We start from the raw sequence: 23093 nt of genomic DNA on the forward strand, positions 1-23093 counted from the left end.
TGCAGGAACACTATATTTATTAGGTCAATAATTCATTTTTAGCAATACAAGTACAGAATAATATCACAATGCTGGTTACAAACATACTTAGTATGGTTTAATAGTTACAAATAATGGTGGGCACTACAAATTGGTGAGAATGATATGAAAGGTCATCCTGACACAATGAAGAACTGTCTTCAAAAATCTATTTAATGACCTTAGATATTTCTATAGAAATTATTGTGGCACTATTAGTGGGGATTTTCACGTAAAGATTGTTAGTGTTTTGCTTTTAACTGTTACATTAAGAACTTTTAATTTTGAGCCTATTAAACTAAAATCCCCTGATGCTTAATAAAGTATAAAAATAGTACTGACCTGGTAATATTTAATAAAATGTAGCATTCATTCACATCATAAAAGTAGAACTAAACTGAAAAGTTTTAGTTACCATGGCAAAATATCTTCCCATAAAAGGAATATACAGAAATGAGTAATGTTACACAAACAGTACCTGCAATGGTTATTTAGTGATCCAACACTTAACTGTGCACCACAAACCAAGTTTTCTAGATATCTATATATAGCATATAATTTTAATCTTAAATTTTACTCTTGAAAAACATGTGCACTTCAACAAACTCACTAAGGCCACTCATGCTATAGATACCTAGGATTGCAATTAAAGAACAGTATTATGCAATAAGTCCTAAAGCACACTCCTTCTGATTATCAACAGGGTAAAACCAGTTTTCTGCCTAAAACATTCCTGAGATTTATGGACAAAAGTAGTGTTGAAGCTGGAGATTAATCCAAATGTCATATTAACAACAAAAAATTTCCTAGCCAGGCGTGGTGGCAGGAGCCTGTAATCCCAGCTACTCGGGAGGCTGAGGCAGGAGAATTACTTGAACCCGGGAGGCGGAGGTTGCAGTGAGCCAAGACGGTGCCATTGCCCTCCCAGCCTGGGCAATAACAGCGAAACTCCGTCTCAAAAAAAAAAAAAAAAAAAAAGAATTTCCTGGCAACTAAGGTCCTCCACAGTCAAGAGGTGAAATACACATTCACTTTTAAAGCAAAGGTAAAACTCTAAAAAATTTGTACTTATAAATTAGTGTTTCTCCAGTAGTAACTTTGCCACCCAGGGGGGAAAAAAAAAAAAAGGAGCAGCAAGGCTACAAATTCTAGGGAAAACATAAAAAGTGGCAGTTAACGATACCTGTTACGAGCAAATCATTATTTCTACGTATAAAGTTTCAGCCAAAGGCTTCAATCATGTTTCAGCATGTGTTTACTGAGTTTTCTGTCTGCACTATTAAGGAGCAGCCAAATGGCACCTTCATTATTTCTAAGATCGCAGCCTCTGTACTTAATTTTCATAAAATTATAAACTCTTCCCAACAGGCTAGGAACAAAGGTCTTTCTCAAATCCTTTATTTTCACAAATGAAAAAATACCTGGGCAGGGGTTACTACAAAGCAACAGTGAGTCAGTTTTTAACCAGGCAGAGACAGAGATCTGATGGTAATAAGGGTCTCAATCCCTTTGGCAAAGTCAGCTTTGAGGACCCATAAAGATTATGCTCTAAAAATTCCAATTGGCTCTATTAAATGGAATGCAGGCATGAATGGCCACCTGAGCGACACATGCGAGTGCTGACGGAGCTCCCTGATGCACCCAACTGGAGTAGCACCGAACTTTAGGAAGAGACTGGGTAGAAGAGAAGAGTCAGAGAAGGATGAGACCAAAGGCCCCTAATTTAACATGACTTTGCTGAACCTCCAGAAAAATCTTTAAGTTGGCCAGGGCTTCCTTACATACCTCACCATATGTAAAAAGTTTGTGCAAGTTAACTTATTGTGAGATAAATTTTATTATTTTGAGATTTTTAAAAAACCCAATAAATCATAGTGGCACACATCTAACTTATCCTAAACATCCCTACTTAAAGGATGAATCTTACACTTAAAAGTCATAGGGTATTATTCTTCATTAGAACCAGAAATAACAACATATTAAGTCATATCCCTAACCAAAAATGGCAATCTGTTTTCTTAGCTAGTGTATGCACAAAAGTATATGGATTTACAAAAAAAAAAAAAAACTACATTAAAGCAGTGGTGATAAGGAGAAATTGCCAATAATGATGTTTCAAAAAAACACAACTGGCTGCCAATTGACATTATCACCCTGTGATCCTAGGCTTCTACATATCATGTTGTTTTATCACTGAGTGTGAGCTAAGTTGAGTTCAAACTGAGTTAGGGAGGATGAGGCTGTAGGTCATTTGTTTATTTTTATCCTAGGAAGTGCTGTATGTGCACAAAACCAAAAAATACAGATTGAAAAAAAAAAAAACTTCATATGGAAACATGTTTCAAAATATTTATTGAAAAACAATTTACCATGACATTCCTATACCACAAACATATCACTGGATTCTAAATAACCAATAAAAGTATACAAAGCCTATCCTGAAAATATCTTTGGAGGTATTAAATATATAGGCCCATGAGGATAGAGCTGAGTAACTTAAAAATGTTAGTCCTTGGTCACAAAGACTATTTGGTAATTAATAAAGAAGTGCCTCTTGACATTAGACTGCAATTAACTGAGGGGTGGGGGGCAGCTTCATAAACTGCAAGTACATCAATTTACTCTTTCCAAAATTTAAAAAGAAAATAATTCAATTTAAGGAATAAACTCAGGTTTCTAAATCACACAGTTATCATCTTAGGGTGTGGGCATGCTTCATCTCTTTCAGTACATCCCCCAACCAACCCCCTCCTAGAGAACTTAAATGCACTGGCTCAAAACTAATAGGACTGCAAATAACAGCTTCAAACAAGGTTGGGAAGTTGAAAAAAGTGCTTAAAATATTAATAAAATTTGAAATCTACAATTTTTCTATACTCAATGTGGCAGACAGCTTAGATTTTTTCGCCTCTCACCCAACATGTATGTTAAAAGAAAACTAAAATTCAGCGCACATCCATTCACCCACAGACTACTCCAAGCATTAGCTAAGAGCAACATCTTTAACAGCCAAGTCATGAACCCCTGAAAATAGGGGGGAACCCAGATTCTTAACTATAGAAGCATCAGATGGGCTACTACAGTAAGAATTGAGGTAACAGCAAAATACCTTTTTGTTTCTTGAATTGCTACATGTCACAAATTCTTAAATTTGATTATTACCTCATAATTAAATAACCTGACTGGCTTACAAAAAAATCAAATCAAAACCCAATAAACAGAAAGACAAGTTAGTGAAACAGTTGTATTATTAGGGGATCTTTCCATTTGACTCCTAGATTTCAAATGAAATGACCTAGTTGTATTACTATTTACCATAAAAATGGAGGGTTTTCTAAGACTTATTTTTGGGCATTCATTTTCATTAATCTCTATAAACCATACAGTAACCTAACATTTCCATCTGAACATGAACTTTTTCATGACTCACAGTCAGTATACTTGTTAACTGCATTGATTACTAGGGCAACATTCAAAATGAGGGGGATGGCTGCAGCCGATATTTATAGACTTGCTTATGGCACTGCCATCTGTGTACCTTGACTAAAAATATGCCATTGAAATTGCCAAACTTCCCTAATTTGGTATCTATTACATAATTTTTGCATTATTCTTTTTCATTATACATCTAAATGAAATCATTCTACTGATAAAAGTATACATAGGATCTAAAATAATCATCTAAAGCCTCTGGTCCAAATAACCACCTTCTACATAAGGCTGGTCCTTTTTAGATCCTCCTGGTCCTGTTAGCAAATGCTATTAGAGCATCTTACATTGTTGTACCAAAAAAAAAAAAAAAAAAAAAACAGTCAGAAGTGCTGGTCTATCAGATTTCCTGTTACTTACAGATCAACACTGGTCCAGTTCAGATGAATCGGACAGTCCTTTCCTTGTAATACAGAGTGGTTGTATCCACTTATCCGGGCAAGGTAGCCAAACATAAGTCAGGATGTCCCTCTTTTATTAGTACTTGTATTAACTTTTCTATACTGCATATAAAGATTTTCCCATAAAATTCCTTTACACTACAGTATTGAATACCTCCACATGGAAGAATTACATATTAAAAAGTTGTTAAAATCATCCTTACATAATAAGAATGCAACTCTTTTAAACTCTTAAATAGTTTTATTTAGGGGTGTGTTTTATTCTTTCAGGCTTTCTGCAAAATGAATTTTTTAAAAACAAACAAAAAAAAGATTTCCTGTTGTTTGTTCTACGAGGTTGAAAATGTGGGCCAGACTACTTACACATGCGGTACATGCTGAATATAACTGAATATATGCTTATTCCTACAGACACTCTGCAAGATAGGGATCACCCAAAATAGGGTCTTCAATGGACTGGACCAGTGTTTCAATGCAAATTCCAGCCCCCCAAAACAACATGGTTTTGATTTCACAGTATGAATTCCCTGGAATCCGGGAAAAGGTAATTGGTTAACTGAGGTCCTCCCTCAGCAGCTCGGTCCCTCAACATTCTGAGAAATCAGGAAGGACTGCACCACTTCTTCAGTGGACTGGGGGCTGGTGTTGACATCTTCAAGAGCATCTGTCACTGAATACTGCCGATCTCGCAACCGGTTCCAGTTAGACAGAACATTGTGATATTCAAACACTTTCTCGTAATTTCCAATGGAGTTGTAAAGTTTAATGAGACCTCGATAATCATATTCTAGTCCACTGTAGCCTTCACCAAAAAGTTTCTTCCCTGAAAGTAACAAAAAAGGAAAAAAGAAAAAAAAAGAAAGCACAAAAGCACAAATAATGAGATAACAAGCAATTTCTATAATAGGAACAAGTTCAATTCTTTCAACAGGGAGGCTTAGGTTTATTCCCCTGCAAAGAATAGATGTAATTCTTGTATCAGCATCCCCCAAATCAGTCCATGAGCTATCACTAAGACTTTAAAAAAATTTTCTCTTGTCTAAAGCTAGCCTCACTAGAACAGAATTATAAAATTTCATGGTTTGAAGGAACTGTTTTAAAGAGATCTCAAAGAACAGCAGCATCTCCAACAACAGAAAATACACATGCACAGGCCAGTCATGGTGGCTCACGCCTGTAATCCCAGCACTTTGGGAGGCCAAGGTGGGTGGATCACCTGAGGTCAAGAGTTAGAGACCAGCCTGGCCAACATGGTGAAACCCCATCTCTACTAAAAATACAAAAATTAGCTGGGCATGGTGGCGCATGCTTGTAATCCCAGCTACTGGAGAGGCTGAGGCATGAGAACCGCTTGAACCCAGGAGGCAGATGTTGCAGTGAGCCAAGATCAGGCTGCCGCACTCTAGCCTGGGTGACAGAGAGAGACTCCGTCTCAAAACAAACACAAAAACCAAAACACACGCACAAGGCTATTCACTGCAACAGTATCTGTAATTACAAAGTAACAGAAACAAATGAAAACATGTAGAATGGTTTAATCAACTGTGGTACCTTCACTCAATGGCATCCTATGTAGCTGCAAACTGAGGGGGAAATTCTGGGCTCTCTATAAATGGTTACGGAGTGACTGATGGTATATTGTTAAGATTCAAAAATGTAAAATACCAAAGAGTATCTATAGTGTGCTATCTTTTGTGTATGATAGGGAAAATAAGAAAATATGTATCTGTTCATTGTGCAAAAAGATATACAAAAACGATAAACCAGAAACTAATGAGACTGGTTATCCATAGTGAGTGGGTGGGAACTGGGTAGAAGAAATCAGAGAAAATGACATGTCTCTGAGCATATCTTTCTGTATAGTTCTAATTACAGTCCATTAATTAACTCAAAAAATTAACAAAATAAAGAAAGATGGATAGGAGCAAAATTTAACATGTTAAATAAACCTAATTGTTTTGCAAAAGAATAACATAACCACATTGAAGGAAGGGGGTGTAAATAACCCCAAGTAACTTTTGAACACAGTATTCTGAATATATACTACCTTCAGGCTAAACAAAAACTGTAAATGAATATTGAACTCTAAGTAGTAGGTGTGTTTTTCACAGTGGTATGGGTTAGCAACTCTTAAACTACATGCACCTGAGGAATGAACAAGTCAGTCAATACATTATAGATAATAGGGAAACCACATGTATATGGACAAATGATTTATGATGAAGACAGTATCGCAGAGGGAAAAAAACAGTATTGTGGCCAGGTGCGGTGGCTCACACCTGTAATCCTAGCACTTTGGGAGGCCCAGGCGGGCAGATTGCCTGAGGTCAGAAGTTCAAGACCAGCCTGGCCGACATGGCAAAACCTTGCCTCTGCTAAAAAATTACAAAAAAATTAGCCAAGTGTGGTGATGCGCATCTGTAGTCCCAGCTACTTGGGAGACTGGGACAGGAGAATCGCTTGAACCCAGGAGGCGGAGGCTGCAGCAAGTCAAGACCACGCCACTGCATTTCAGCCTGGACGACAGAGTTTGAGACTGTCTCAAAACCAAACCAAACCAAAAAAAGTCTTTTGAAGAAATGGTCTTGGCTTAACTCTATGTCCATACTGGGAAAAAAAAATTGAATCCCTACTGCACACCATAAACAAAAATCAGTTTCATGACTGTAGATCTAAATATAAATAAAGTTTCCTGAAGATAATTTTCTAGAAAAATATCTTTATTACTTTGGGAAGGAGTGAGCCATTGCGCCCAGTCAAAAAGATTTCTTAAACAGAATACAAAAAGTGCTATTCACAAAAGAAAACACTGACGCAGGCTAGGCGCAGTGGCTCACAAGGCCTGTAATCCTAGCACTTTGGGAGGCCGAGGCGGGCAGATCACAAGGTCAAGAGATTGAGACCATCCTGGCCAACATACTGAAACCCTGTCTCTACTAAAAATACAAAAAATTAACCAGGTGTGGTGGCGGGCACCTATAGTTCCAGCTACTCGGGAGGCTTAGGCAGGAGAATCGCTTGAACCTGGGAGTTGGAGGTTGCAGTGAGCCAAGATCGCGCCACTGTACTCTAGCCTGGGTGACACAGTGAGACTCCCTCTCAAAAAAAAAAAAAAGAAAGAAAGAAAATACTGATGCATCTGATTACATTAAGGACTGGCTGGCTGGGCACAGTGGCTCACGCCTGCAATCCCAGCACTTCGGGAGGCTGAGGTAGGAGGATCACTTGAGCTCAGGAGTTTGAGATCAGCCTGGGCCAAGATTGTGAGACCTCATCCCTATTGAAATTAAAAAAAAAAATTAGCCGGCTAGGTGCTGGTACATGTCTGTAGTCCCAGCTACTCAGCTGAGGCAGGAGGATCACCTGAGCTCAGGAGATCGAGGCTGCAGTGAGCCCTGATTTGCACTCCAGCCTGGGTGACAAAGTAAGATCCTGTCTCACACACAAAAAAGAATTATTGTTATTTAAAAGGCTCCATTAGGAAACAAGCAATAGAATAAGAGATATGTGCAACACATGTAACCAACGAAGGTCTGTCATATTCGTATCATATAAAGAACTTCTACAAGTCAGTAAGAAAACGACAAGATAAATCAGTATAAAAATGGGCAAGAGTTTTAACAGGCACTTCATAAGATGATGGCCACAGATTCCTTATTTGATTTTGTAATAGTCCTGAAATGGAAATCCAAATGTTCCAAATGTTCATTAACAGTGGAATGGATAAATGATGACATCCTAATCTAGCATATGGCAGTGATATGCAACATCACAGATTTTACCATTATTGTTCACCAATAAGTCAGACACATAAAAATACACATTGTATAACTTTATCAAGTTCAAAAACAGGTAAGCCTGATCTATGATGTTAAAAGTTAGGAGAAGGGAGGGGGAGGAATGAGTGGGCAGTAACTGCACAAATACTTTAAAATAACTACTTTTGCCTACACATGACACTCTGCTGTCACACTTCTTACTACTGGCTTCAGTATCAAAACAAGCACCTTTAGCAAAATGTTCCAGATGATTTTTGAGTGGTTCCTGAATATCCTTAGCAACTTATCCCATTTAAGTCTATTTTATTTTATTAACTATTTTACTATTTTATTTTATTTATTTTTTTGAGATGGAGTCTCATTCTGTTGCCCAGGCTGGAGAGCAGTGGCCCAATCTCAGCTCACGACAACCTCTGCCTTCCAGGTTCAAGCGATTCTCCTGCCTCAGACTCCTGAGTAGCTGGGACTACAGACACGCACCACCATGCCCAGCTAATTTGTTTCTGTATTTTTTTGGTAGAGATGGGGTTTCACTATGTTGGCTAGGCTGGTCACCAACTCCTGACCTCAAGTGATCTGCCTACCTTGGCCTCCCAAAGTGCTGGGATTACAGGTATAAGCAACGACACCCAGCCCCATTTAAGTGTTTAATAACATTTTCCTTATACAACATATAAGACATGCTGACATGCTGATTTGTAATCAACTGACTAAAGAAAATTTAAATGTAACATACCAATTGCTATAGATCGCAAATAAAGTTTCTCAGCATTTTCATACTGATTCATGTCATAATTATATAAAGAAGCCAGATGTCCGACTGAAAGGGCTACTTCATAATCTTCTTGACCAAGAAGTTGTTCTTTAATCTGAATTGCTTTGATGTGCATTTCTTCGGCTTCCTGAAAAACAATTATGCCATATCAATCATTATACTTTTTCTCATCAGTTTTTTTTCTCAACAGTTCTTACTCAATGAGCAAAACTGATCTAAATGCCAAAGACATCTTATGAATGCCATAAAGTAATTATATCAAAGAACATACTATGTTATTCCAAAAACTGCCTATGGGAAGCATTACAGAGTTTTGGAAACCGCAGATAAACTGATGACAGCAATAGTATCCTATGCCAAAAGTAACAAGTGAAAACTTATCCTGGTAATAAAAAATTGTTAGAAGAACAATTTTTTAGAACAAAGAAATTTTCAAAATTAATTATTACAAGAAACTGTTACAAGAAATTAACAAAACATTCTAAAACAAAAATTACTTCCTTTGGTTAACACAGTTAACACAGTCCAAAATTTAGTTGAACCTTCTTAACAAGCTCTATATCATAATATGTTAATTTACACGGGTATATACTTCATTTTTTGGAATTCTGGCTGGAGTGCAATGGCCGGATCTCAGCTCACTGCAAGCTCCGCCTCCCGGGTTTTTACGCCATTCTCCTGCCTCAGCCTCCCGAGTAGCCGGGACTACAGGCGCCCGCCACCTCGCCCGGCTAGTTTTTTTGTATTTTTTAGTAGAGACGGGGTTTCACCGTGTTAGCCAGGATGGTCTCGAACTCCTGACCTCGTGATCCGCCCGTCTCGGCTTCCCAAAGTGCTGGGATTACAGGCTTGAGCCACCGCGCCCGGCCTGACAATTTTTATTCCAACAAACTAAACTCAAGGTACTTCAGGGATATATAGGTTGCTTTTCAGGTAAAGAAGACCTCTCACTCTTTCCTTACTGTGATCCCAAAATTAGTAATATTAAGAATTTATAGGCTGGGCACAGTGGCTCATGCCTGTAATCCCAACAGTTTGGGAGGTTGAGGCAGGCAGATTGCTTGAGCCCAGGAGTTCGAGATCAGCCTGGGCAACAGGATTGGGCAATAGGGCAAGACCCTGTCTCTACAAACAATACAAAAATTAGGCAGTGTGGTGGTGTGTGCCTGTATTCCCAGCTACTTGGGAGGCTGAGGTGAAAGGATCGACTGAGCCCAGGAAAGTTGAGCCTGCAGTGAGCCATGATCATACCACTGAACTACAGCCTGGACAGCAGAGTAAGAACCTACATTAAAAAAAGAAAAATTTGTAACTCAAAATTCTAAAAGACATTGAAGTTAGTCATATTTATTGCTACAATTAATAATACTTGTTGCAATAGCTGACATTTCTTGCACACCTGCCATGTGCCAGGCATTCTGCTAAGAGCTATACTTAGTATATACTAAGAATTATATATCAATAATTATATACTAAGAACTATGTTTGAAGTCAAGTATAGCAATCATATTTGTCTTTTTTTTTCCTTATCTCAAGTACTACTTTCATATATTAATCTTTTTTTTTTTTGAGATGGAGTCTCACTCTGTCACCCATTGGAGCTGGAGTGGAGATCTCGGCTCACTACAATCTCCACCTCCCAGGTTGAAGCAATTCTCCTGTCTCAGCCTCCCAAGTAGCTGGGACTACAGGTGCATACCACCATGCCTGGCTAATTTTTGTATTTTTAGTAGAGACGGGTTTCACCATGTTACCCAGGCTGGTCTCGAACTCCTGACCTCAAGTGTTCTGCCCACCTCGGCCTCCCAAAGTGCTGGGATTATAGACGCGAGCCACTGTGCCTGGCCTCATATATTAATCTTTTTGGTTTGATATGTTTCCTAATTTTTCATGATATATATGTATTTTTTTTTTCTGGAGACAGGCTCTCACTCTGTCACGTAGGCTGGAGTGTAGTGGTGTAATCACAGCTCACTGCAGCCTCAACCTCATGGGCTCCAGCCATCCTCTTGCCTCAGCCTCTGGAGAAGCTGGGACTACAGGTGCGAGCCACCATGTCTGGCTAACTTTTTCTTTTTTGTAGAGATGGGATTTCCCTATATTGACCAGGCTAGTCCTGAACTCCTGGCTTCAGGTGATTGTCCCACCCTGGACTCCCAAAATGCTGGGATTACAGGCAAGAGCCACTGTGCCTGGCCCACGGTCCTGATTTTTAAATTTTATTTATATTTTGACTATTTTTTGTTTGTTTTAGAGATAGGGTCTCACTCTGTCACCCAGGCTAGAGTGCAGTGGTGTGATCAGTCACTGCAGCCTCAACTTCTTGGGCTCAACTCATTCTCCTGCTTTAGTCTTCCAAGTAGCTAGAAAGACAGGTATGTGCCACCACACCTGGCTAATTTTTGTAGAGACAGGGTCTCCCTATGTTGCCCAGGCTCGTCTGAAACTCCTGGTCTCAAGAGACCCTCCCATTTCAGCCTCCCAGAGTGCCAGGATTATAGGAATGAGCCATTGTGCTTGGCCTATGTTGTTTTATACTCGCTATCCTCTCAATTCCTTTGTGAATAAGATTAGTGTATAATTTATTTGAGCTTACTTAAGATTATTTAAGATTCTATTTCATTACTTAAGATTAAGAGAGAAAAATATAGTAAAACATGATTCTACCTTAAATTTTCTCATTGACTGATAAAGTCTTCCAAGGTTTCCATAGTGTTTTGCAGTCTGTACATTAAATTCCCCAAAAGCTTTTTTAGCTAGTTGGAGTGAAGACAGGTGCAAATCATGAGCTTCTTGAAGCAGCCTCTGTTCAGTTTCCTTATTATGACAGTCAATTGCAATCTCCTCTAAAATAAGTGCTAAAAAAGAAGGCAATAAATTAGTGTACTTCAAAACTGTCTACCAAAGCTAATAAGAACATTTACTTTAAACTTAAATAATAAAAATGTTTACTGATTATATTTATATGTGATTATGGTTTGGAACTGGTCAAGATGAAAGAATTCCACTTTAACAAAAAAGTACACTTTTTGGTGGTCATTCTATTTTGCACAGTATATAAATTCAAATTTAAGAAAAACAATGGTATAAACGATTTTGCAGAATTAGTTTCTATTTTAATAGACTGCTATACTTTGCTGATGTGAATTTATTTTTCAAATTAAATGGAAGGACAAGGCAAGTTTTTTTTTTTTTTTTGAGATGGAGTCTCTCTGTGTTACCCAGGCTGGAGTGCAATGGTGCGATCTCGGCTCACTGCAACTCCACCTCATGGGTTCACGCCATTCTCCTGCCTCAGCCTCCCGAGTAGCTGGGACTACAGGTGTCTGCCACCACGCCCGGCTAATTTTTTGTATTTTCAGTAGAGACGGGGTTTCACCGTGTTAGCCAGGATGGTCTTGATCTCCTGACCTTGTGATCCACCCACCTCGACCTACCAAAGTGCTGGGATTACAGGCGTGAGCCACCACGCCCGGCCGACAAGGCAAGTTTTTAAAAGTTATGAAACTGTGTCAAGGAGTACCTAAGCACTTTTGAAAATTTTGAAACCACACTTTATAAAACATAACCTTTAACCAAACACAGCTAAGAACTGGTTTCCTCCTACTCATCTGACCAACCAAATCAGGCAAAACATTTCAATTTCAAAGCTGCATTCAAGACTTTCAAATTCTATCTAAAGTCTTAAGAATATACATATTATTTTACCAGATAATTTGATTTCTTGGAAAACTGTCTATGTACACAAAGGTAAGAAAAAGAGATTTACTTCTCTGTAGCATTTTTAAAAAATAAAAGGTTAAAAACAATTGTAAGAGTCAAATTAAAAAGGTAAGGTTAAATACATTAGAAAAAAGAACATATGTAGAGACATGAAAAAATGTTTGTAATATATTGAATGAAAAAATCAGATTATAAAACTAAAAAAAAAAATTTAGTTATCTTATTTGAAGTAATAAAAGTCTAAAATAATATTCACCAAAATGTTGATTGAGGATTGGTGGGATTTTAAGGCAATTTATTTTTTCTCTTTTCTATCTAACATCATGTATTACTTGTGTAACTTAAAAAATACAAACCTAGAGGGAGAAAAACCTCAGTTCCAGAACTAAGGTAGAACATACCCAACATGCATGGAATTACCACATAGGTAACCCAATCATGTTAGCAAAATAAATACATTACATGAAAAAGCCTTGGTGGTAATCAGAAGGAAAGTTAAAATAAGAAATGGAAGATAGGGGTATTTGGCAAGAGTCTTGCAACATTCAGTGTAACCTGATATGAAGCTCAGGATAAGAATCCTGCACTACAAAGCTAAAGTTATGAAACCCATCTTCTATCCATGTTGTGCAGAAACATCTGTATTATTCTTCCATGAAATCCTCAAAAAAAATTAATGCATGCATGAGTGAATGACAAAAAGGAAAGAGAAAAGAAATAAATTCTGGCTTATTAACATTTTTTTTTTTTTTTTTTTTGAGACAGAGTCTTGTTCTGTTGCCCAGGCTGGAGTGCAGTGGCACGATCTTGGTTCACTGCAACCTCTGACTCCTGGGTTCAAACAATTCTCCTGACTCAGCCTCCCAAGTAGCTGGGATTACAGGCGTGTGCCACCACACCCAGCTAATTTTTGTATTTTTATTAGAGATGGGGTTTCACCACGTTGGCCAGACTGGTCTCAAACTTCTGACCTCAGGTGATCCGCCTGCCTTGACCTCCCAAAGTGCTGGGATTACAGGCATAAGCCACCAAGCCCGGCCTATTAACAATGTTTTATGAGAGATGCAAACAGTCTTTCATTATGAACCACTGGAATCCCTTAAGTAGAGTTGTGGTAAAATGGCTATCTAGTAATACGTAGACACAGTCTAATCCTCTGAGAAAATCCTCCAATCCTCTGAGAAAATAAACAAATATCCCTAATTTTATACCATATATCATCTATTTTAAAATATCTGAGTCTAGATTACAAAGGATACCTTTCACCCTCTTTGAAGAAGCCAAAAGAAGATGATCTTCAGGTAGGATGTGGGTAATGATACCAATAGCTCTTTCTGCATGAAATCTGTAATACAGATAGATACAGTCTGGTATTTCTTTTTAGTTACAAATGATTTAGAAATTTTAAAAATCACAATCTGTAATATAATACTGATAGAAAGTACTTCTAAAACTATCTATGGTAAAGATTCAGCTTTTTGCTTTGAATTTCCAATCTGCTATAGACTGAACTTTTAATACCCAACAGAGACTCCCATTTCCCTCAGAATGAAAGAGAAAGTCTTTACTACAGTCTACAACACTGTATGATCTTTCAGCCTGCTACTTCCCTGACTTCATCTCCTGCCATTCTCACACCAACCCTCTCCTTCCCCTCCAGCCACACAGGCCTAGCAGTTTCCTGAACATGCAGAGCATGTTCTCACCCTGGCTTTACCCTCTCTGCAATGCTCTTCCCCTGAACAGTCTCACAGCTCGCTCCTCACTGAACATGTCTTTCCAGAACAGATCATATAAAAGGCCCTAAAAAAATTTACCATTGGCCAGGCGCGGTGGCTCACACCTGTAATCCCAGCACTTTGGGAGGCTGAGGTGGGTGGATCACCTGAGGTCAGGAGTTCAAGGCGAGCCTGGCCAACATGGTGAAACTCTATCTCTACTAAAAAAATACAAAAATTAGCCAGGTGTGGTGGTGAACGCCTGTAATCCCAGCTACTCAGGAGGCTGAGGCAGAACTGCTTGAACCCCGGAGGCGGAAGTTGCAGTAAGCCAAGACTGCACCATTGCACTCCAGCCTGGATGACAAAGACTGTCTCAAAAAAAAAAATTTTACCATCACTCTCTCAACTCTTAGCCTACTTTACTCTTCTTCACAACATGTATTCTCGCCTGACAAGTTTGGTTATTTGTTTATGGCCCATATCACCAAATAGAAGGTAAGCTATTTGTTTTATTGTCAGTTCCTTTCAAACAACACCAAGCCTCCTCTCCCCCATCTTCCAGGTAACCACTAGTTTTCTCAAATCTGTCTTCCAATTTACTGATTCTCTCTTTTGTTCTAACTAATCTGCTGTTAAACTTGTCTGCTGAGTTTTTATTTTTTTTTGAGACACGATCCTGCTCTGTCGTCCAGGCTAGAGTATAGTGGTGCAATCATGGCTCACCACAGCCTCAAACTCCTGGGCTCAGGTGATCCTCCCACCTCAACCTCCCGGATAGGTAGGTTACAGGCGTACATCGCCATGCCCAACTAATTTTTTTTGCATTTTCTTTGTAGAGACGGTGATTTGCTATGTTGCCCAAGCTGGTCTCAAACTCCCGGGCTCAAGTGATCTACCCACCTTGACCTCCTGAAGTGCTGGGAGTACAAGAGTGGGCCACCATGCCTGGCCTATCTGCTGAGTTTTAATGTCAATGACTACTTCCATTTCTAGCCATTTGTTTTATTTTTATAACGACTCAAGATGTAATTAGTATACCACACAATTCACCCATTTAACGTGTACAATTCAATGATTTTTAGTGTATTCAAGTAGTATGCCAATCACCAAAATCAATTTTACAACATTTTCATAACCCCATGATGAAAGAAACCCATGCTCATTAGCAGTCACTCTCCATTTCCCTCCAACTTCCCAGCCTAGACAAAACCAATTTATGTTCTGTCTCTACAGATTTGCCTATTCTGGACACATCACATAAATGAAATCATACAATATGTGATCCTTTGTGACTGGCTTCTTTCACTGGGCACAGTGTTTTCAAGGTTCATCCATGCTGTAGCATGTATCAGTTGTTTTATTTTAAAATCTGCCCTTTTCCAGCCAGGCGCGGTGGCTCACATCTGTGGTCTCAGCACTTTAGGAGGCCAAGGTGGGCAGATCACTTAAGATGAGGAGATCAAGACCAGTCTGGCCAACATGGTGAAACCCTGTCTCTACTAAAAATACAAAAATTAGCCAGGCGTGGTGGCACATGCCTATAATTCCAGCTACTCAGGTGGCTGAGACAGGAGAATCGCTTGAACTTGGGCGGTGGAGAGTGCAGTGAGCCGAGATCACGCCACTGCACTCCAGCGTGGGGACAGAGTGAGAGACTCTGTCTCAAAAAAAAACCAAAACAAAAACAAAAAAACTTCCCATTTCCTTTACAGGAATTTTCTTCATTCTTTCTTTTATATTAGGGTTAACAAGCTTTTTCTGTAGAGGGCCAGATAGTAAATATTTCAGGTTGTGTTGGCCACACATTCTCTGTTGCAACTATTGAACTCTTGCTGCTGCAGTGTGAACGAAGCTATAGAAAATACATGAATGAATGAGCATGGCTATGTTCCAGTAAAACATAAAACTTTAATTTACTTGCAGGCCTAGTTTGCCAACCTATTTTGTATCTTTAATCATAGAAAGAATACATACTATAGCATCAATCAAAAAACATTTTTTTTTTTTTTTTTTGAGATGGAGTCTCGTTTTGTCACCAGGCTGGAGTGCAGTGGCGATCCTGGCTCACTGCAACCTCCAACTCCCAGGTTCAGGCGATTCTCCTGCCTCAGCCTCCCGAGCAGCTGGGATTACAGGCGCGTGCCACCACACCCAGCTAATTTTTGTATTTTTAGTAGAGACAGGGTTTCACCCTGTTGGCCAGGAAGGTCTTGATCTCCTGACCTCATGATCCGCCCGCCTTGGCCTCCCAAAGTGCTGGGATTACAGGTGTGAGCCACTGCGCCTGGCCAAAAAAGTTCTGTTAACTAAAGTTCTCAGGATTCTAATCCTGTTCATTATGCCTGCTGACTCAGAGGAAATATTTTCTTATGTTTTGTAATTTTTAATGGTGAGTTCATTTTAGGTAAAGCTTTGTCTATGAAATGTCTGTGTAGTTTGGGTTGACAGGTAATTATTTCCAAGTTTTTGCATTTTCTCTCACAAGGCATCCCAGGAAAACCTGCAGTCCCAAAGTGCTTTTTAATATTTTTCTGTTTGGAGATCCTCAGGCATTATCCCTGTCTCAAGAGTGTTATAGGTAAAGAATTATGTTTTGTGAGGCTTCTTTTTGGGTTCAACTGTGATACCAAACTCAGATGGCCAACTTTCCCTATCATCTATTAATTAGATAGATGTCCACCTGTTGTCTTTTCCCTGGGGTTGTAGTTTTGTTTTTTTTTTTTTTTTGACAGAGTCTCACTCTGTTGCCTAGGCTGGAGGGCAGTGGCACAATCTTGGCTCACTGCAACCTCCATCTCCTGGGTTCAAGCAATTCTCTGCCTCAGCCTCCTGAGTAGCTGGCATTACAGGTGCCTGCCACCACGCCCGGCTAATTTTTCTATTTTTAGTAGAGATGGGGTTTCATCATCTTGGCCAGGCTTGTCTTGAACTCCTGACTGCACGTGATCCACCCGCTTTGGCCTCCCAAAGTGCTGGGATTACAGGCATGAGCCACCGTGCCCAGCCGGGCTATAGTCTTGACCCTGCTTCATGTGAGGGTTTCAGTTCTAACTCCCAGCCTCCTATAGGCTATTTCTTAAACCAAGGTTACAGAAATCTCTAAACTTTCCCATCACCCCAGAGCAGTTATACCACAGGCCATGCTTAATCCTTTGAATTTCAGTGTTCATTATTGGCCCTTGGAGGATTTCCCCCTCACTCTTGCAAGCTCAGTTACACATTTAAAAAGACAATTGTTACATTTGATTCAGTATTTCTATGTGTTCTGACCAAGAAGTTTCAGGTTAAGTTTGCTACTGTATTACTCAAAAATTATTGAAGTAAATACTCAAAAGATAAGTTACATTCTACATGAAAATATACAAGTCTCAATATTAAATCACATAAAGGCTAAATGAATAACCTATAAATTAGTATGATTTTATTTTTGGAAATAGGGTCTCACTCTGTTGCCCAGGCTGGAATGCAGTGGTGTGAATATGGCTCACTGCATCCTTGACCTCTTGGGCTCAAGCAATTCTCCTGCCTCAGCCTCCAGAGCAGCTGGGACCACAGACATGCACCAAAACATCCAGCTAATTTTTTAAATTTTTTGAGTAGACAGGGTCTCAAAACTCTTGGGCTCAAGCAATCTTTCCACCTCAGCCTCCCAAAGTGCTGGGATTACAGGCAAGAGCCTCTGCACCTGAAAACTGGTATGATTTTAAATGACTTCAAGAACATTTTAGGCATTCTGTTAAAGCTCCAGGAAGACAAATTCAATCTATAAAGTGTATCAAGTACTATTATTAATATAATAATAGTTCCCTAATGGGAAAAAACAAAATAAAACAAAAACAGTATTTCCTCCTTCAGAGAAAAGGAATGTGGAACTTACAGTGCATTGTCAAATTTCCCAGAGCTATACTGGTGGACATAAGAAGAGTAAGCCAAATCTTCATGAGCTGTTGCTACGTGGATATTTTTGCCACCAAACACTGACTGTCTAATGTCAAGTGCTGCCTGAAAGAATCATAAAAATATTTGTCAATACTGTAGAAAATACCACCTAAATTAAACATCCTAGTAATTTAAATATATATCTATATGCCTAACACCACAAAATTATGAAGCCCAGAAAGTCCTGCTATATTTAAATTACAGAACACGAAAGTCACCTAGAAGGCCTGAATTTCTGAAGATAGAGTTTGACTTAAAAGGCAATGGCTTAATAATAATAATCATTCCTATGTCTTGAGAATCAAGACATTGGGAATGTTTTTCTCTGTGTCCTTCTTCAAAAGTGAACTTAGGCCAGGCACGGTGGCTCACACCTGTAATCCTAGTACTTTGGGAGGCCGAGGTGGGTGGATCACCTGAGGTCAGTAGTTCAAGACTAGCCTAGGCAACATGGTGAAACCCCGTCTCTACTAAAAATACAAAAATTAGCCGGGCATGGTGGCACGGGCCTGTAATCCCACATACTCAGGAGGCCGAGGCACGAGAATTGCTTGAACTCAGGAGGCGGAGGTTGCATTGAGCTGAGACTGTGCCACTGCACTCCAGCCTGGACGACAGATCAAAACTGTCTCAAAAGAAAAAAAAAAAAAAAAAGTGAACCTTAAAGTCAAGTATGCCTTGTCTAGACCGATGGCATAATACATCATTTACCTGAGAATGAGTAAGAAAGGCCTAAAATAATTATCAGACATCTTTGTTATTACAAAGGCAGCTTTAGCGACATTTACTAAATCAACAACAAAGACAAGCCATTATATGGGTAAATAAAAAATGGAAAACTACTCCCAAATATGAGCTCACAACCCAACAATTCCTTTCCTGAATGATTCTCTTTAGTTCCCAAAGCATTAACTTTTACGCCTTCTAGGCAATACTTAATAAAATAATGATGCAACCTGTATTGGTGGGAAGGGTAGGTGTTAAAAAGTCATTTTTGAAGAGTGGTTTATACACCACAAACAAATACAGGTCAGCAAGTCAATATAGGTTGAAAGAAAAAAAGGGTAACCATTAACATACCTGATAAATTGCAACAGACTGACAGATATTATCTACATTGAGTAAGTAGAACCCATAATCTAGCAGTGTATCAGAATATTTTGGGTGTTTTGATCCAAAATGATCCCTATAAAAGGATACAAAATTATTAGCATATAAAGTATAGAGACAATTTAAAAGGATATTTTTAATAATAATCACCTACCGTGCCAAATACACTGCATGTTTAATTAACTGTTCTGCCTTCTTAAATTCACGTTTTACTACACAAGCCTAAAGATAAAGTGAAAAACGGTTAACTCTCAAACAGTTCATTAGTGTGCTAAGATAAGTGTAGTTTATATATTCTGGCTGTAACAGTTAATAAGAAAAAAACCCTCCAAACATAAATACAAAGGTTCTATTTGTAATTTCTTTCCTTCCAAGTACTTAAAAATTTTCTATTATAGGCCGGGCGTGGTGGCTCACGCCTGTAATCCCAGCACTTTGGGAGGCCAAGGCGGGCAGACCAGGTCAGAAGATCCAGACCATCCTGGCTAACACGGTGAAACCCCATCTCTACTAAAAATACAAAAAAATTAGCCAGGCGTGGTGGCAGGCGCCTGTGTAGTCCCAGCTACTCGGGAGGCTAAGGCAGGAGAATAGCGTGAACCCATGGGGGCAGAGCTTGCAGTGAGCCGAGTGCCACTGCACTCCAGCCTGGGCGACAGAGAGAGACACCGTTTAAAAAAAAAAAAATTCTATTACAAACAGATATGTATATAAGCTGGGAAAATTATAAAGTTTAAAATTTTGACAGTCAGTCCTAGTACAAATCTGCCATAATAAAGTCACCTTACAAAGCTGGTATACTCCCATTTTTCCCTATTATTAAAATAAAATAATGGGGGCAGCATTTACCACAGCATTTTCTAAGGTCCTTATATCCCAGTCCTGGAGTGGCTTACAACAATCTTTTGTTATTTTCATTTACTAATTTTTAAATGCATAGAATTTCAAGTTTTCTTATAATTTCTTTTCTTAAGAGACAAGGTTTTATGTTGCCCAGGCTGGACTTGAATTCCTGGCTACAGGCATGTGCCATTGTGCACAGTTCCCAATTATTTCTTAAAATATTTTGATCCATGAGTATAGCTAGTCGTTTTTTAAAAACTCTAAATATAATTTGTATATAGAAATATTAATCTTGCATAAATATTACACTGGTTTTATATTAAATTAATATTCAATTATTTCAATTAATTAAAAACATAAGAATATCCCTGTTCTAGCTCTCATAACTTGAATATTTACACTGTTTACTTACTCTAAAATGACTGACTTAATACAGAAATCTTGGATTCTCCCAGATATAATTTTGGACTCTATCTTCTAGTTGAATTTTCATAAGTAAAATAAACCAAAATGAAATATTCAAATCTGAGAAACTTCTGGGTAGAAGAGTGTATCTGAAAAGTACATTAATGCTTTAAGGCTTCACTGCACCAAAGCAGTAGTTTTAAACTACTACTAAATATCCTCAAGAGTTAATGCAGGCCAAGCGTGGCAGCTCACACCTGTAATCCTAGAACTTCTGGAGGCTCAGGTGGGAGGATCGCTTGAGTCCAGGTGTTTGACACCAGCCAGGGCAACATTGTGAGACCCTGTCTCTATTTAAAATAAAATAAAAATGTAAAAGATTTAATGCATTTATTTACAGAATAAGAAAAAACTAGAGAAAAATCAAGTAAGGACTGCCTAGCAGGTCAAGTATAGCAAGCTGCCTTGCTGTGAGACTGCAATACTATGACAAAGAGATTTAACACCAGGCTATCCTTTAGCAGAAGAGTGACCAAAGTTCACAGGATTTTGGCATAAGGAATTTAGGTTGCTATAAATATTTAAAAAAAAAACACAAAAAGAAACTCAAGCCAGAATAGCACCCAAATACTACTTTGATCTGTACTTTAGTGCACTGAAACAATTATCAAAATGAATTATTTCACTGGTTTTCTTGGTAAAGAAAAATTAGCTAAAAATCTACGTGTGATAGTTTTAGTTAGAAACCAGATTTCTAAAAATGAGCACAGAAACTTATAAAACAGACCTATGTCTATGGAGTGTACAAATAACTAAAATGTTAAATAATAGGTTAATTAAAACAAACTTAAAGCCTGATAAATCCTATAATTCATTTAATAGTTTTAACAGTATATTTACCTTAGAAGCTTGTCTTAAAACATCCACCACAACTTTCACTGGTAAGCCTGCTGTAATTTCTTTCATTGCCTCAATGCACCATTTGTATGCCTAAAAAAATTATTATTTATAGAAGAGACAGAACTGTGGTAAATCAAGTTGACAATATTTAACAAGATGACTGCAAAATTTTTCTACAAGCACTTCAATAAGAACACACACAAAATATTTACAGTTAGAATTTTCTGAGGCTAAACTTTCTTCAAAGTATAAATCTGTTAAATTATTTTTACTCTTAATATCTATAGCTTGTCTGAATCAGACCTTGTGTATACATATTTTCCAGAAATCAGAGGTATGTTCTCTCTTGCCTAGAAGCCTTTGCACATACTGTTCCCTCTGCCTTAAAATACATTCCCCCTTCTTCCAACTCCTTAAACTCATCTGTCTTGCAGGTTTCAGTCCTAGACAAGGTTTCCTGTGTTTTCCTATACATTCCATCCTCCTACTGTAAGATTTATTATTTTATGTATGAATTTTCTGTTTAGTTGAGTGCTTACTTTGTCCCAGCTACTGTCCAAAGTATTTTATGTGCATTAACACATTTACCTGACACAACAGCCCTATAAGATATGTACTATTATGGGAAACTGAGGTGTGGAGAGGTTAAGTGGCAGGCAAATATGCTAGTATCTAGGTATGAAATGGGAAACAAAACAAAAAATGTCCTTCCTCTCCTGGTGCTTAGTGGAAGAAATAAAAAAGGCAAAATAAATTATCAGGCTGGCTGTGGTGACGCATACCTGTAATCCCAGCACTCTGGGAGGCTGAGGTGGGAGGATCACCCAGCTCAGATGTTTGAGACCAGCCTGGGTTATAACATAGTGAGACTTTGTCTCTATCAAAAATCAAAAAAATCAGCTAGGCGTGGGGCTGTGCACCTGTAGTTCCAGCTACTTGGTGGGGCTGACGTGGAGGCTGCAGTGGGCCATGATGATGCCACTGCACTCCAGGCCTTATGGAGTGAGACGCTGTCTCAAACAAACAAGTAAACAAACAAAGACAAGTGTGGCCATGTTATTTCTTTTGGCAATTAAAATATGAAAAGTGAAGTGTGCCATTTCTGGAAGAAAAGTCCAAGAGCCAGCAGTACTACTCCATGAAGTTTCTGCCCCTGTGCCCAGGCGGGTAATGTTCTAGATAGATATGTTCCAGATAGACCCAAACCACACTGGGTCTTGATCAAACTGTAGATATAATGTTAAGAACAGCCATAGCCATCTGAAGACAGGGATATATTATGAGCCAGAAAGAAACTTTCATTGTTCCAAGCTATTCTGGGGTTGATATTACCTCCGCATAGCCTAGCCTATCCTAACACAAAAACATGGTGCTAATTCATCAAACTATGTCTGTAAGATTTGTTTACTTTTCTGTAGGTATCAGTGAAAAGCTTATTTATCACTAAAAGATTGAACTTTCGAAATTATCCAAGACTTCAACATTCCTCACGAATGTGATGAGAGTTGCAAAGACATGAATAAGGCATAGTATAGACCCCTAAATCCAAATGTAGAAGGAAAATAACTGTCAGGCTGGGCATGGTGGCTCATGCCTGCAATCCCAGCTCTTTGGGAAGCTGAGGAAGGTGGATCACTTGAGCCTAGGAGTTTGAGTCCAGCGTGGGTGACAAAGCAAGACCCTCCCTGTCTCAAAAACTACAAGAAGCCCATCCAAACAGTTTAGGTAAACATTTGGTTAAATTAAAACAAAAACAACAAAAGAAAGGGCTCTAAATTATACATGTATATATTTCAAATTCATCTCACAAATACTCCTTTTGTCTGATTTCATTTTTATTTTTTTGAGACAGGGTCTCACTCTGTCACCCAGGCTGGATTGTATAAATATGGCTCACTACAGCCTCAACCTACTGGGATCAAGGGATCCTCCTGCCTCAGCCTCCCATCTAGTTGTGACCACCACAGGTGTGTGCTACACATGCGGCTAA

At 38.7% G+C, this 23093-nt stretch overlaps 1 protein-coding gene across 2 annotated transcripts in view; it reads right to left on the reverse strand.

Moving 5' to 3' along the window:
- APPBP2 (amyloid beta precursor protein binding protein 2) overlaps window positions 1–23093 on the reverse strand; it is an 80280-nt gene continuing 57187 nt past the window's right edge. For both annotated transcript variants that reach the window (XM_025362597.1, XM_025362596.1), the window contains 8 exons: window positions 21104–21193; window positions 19110–19177; window positions 18926–19031; window positions 17784–17908; window positions 13445–13530; window positions 11130–11320; window positions 8424–8589; window positions 1–4731 (listed from right to left, as the gene is read on the reverse strand). In XM_025362597.1, the coding sequence (XP_025218382.1) occupies window positions 4478–4731; window positions 8424–8589; window positions 11130–11320; window positions 13445–13530; window positions 17784–17908; window positions 18926–19031; window positions 19110–19177; window positions 21104–21193 (1086 nt within the window). In that variant the 3' untranslated portion in view covers window positions 1–4477. The remainder of the gene's footprint in view (window positions 4732–8423; window positions 8590–11129; window positions 11321–13444; window positions 13531–17783; window positions 17909–18925; window positions 19032–19109; window positions 19178–21103; window positions 21194–23093) is intronic.

This window comes from Theropithecus gelada, chromosome 16 (genome assembly GCF_003255815.1).
Source record: "Theropithecus gelada isolate Dixy chromosome 16, Tgel_1.0, whole genome shotgun sequence".
NCBI lineage: Eukaryota > Metazoa > Chordata > Mammalia > Primates > Cercopithecidae > Theropithecus > Theropithecus gelada.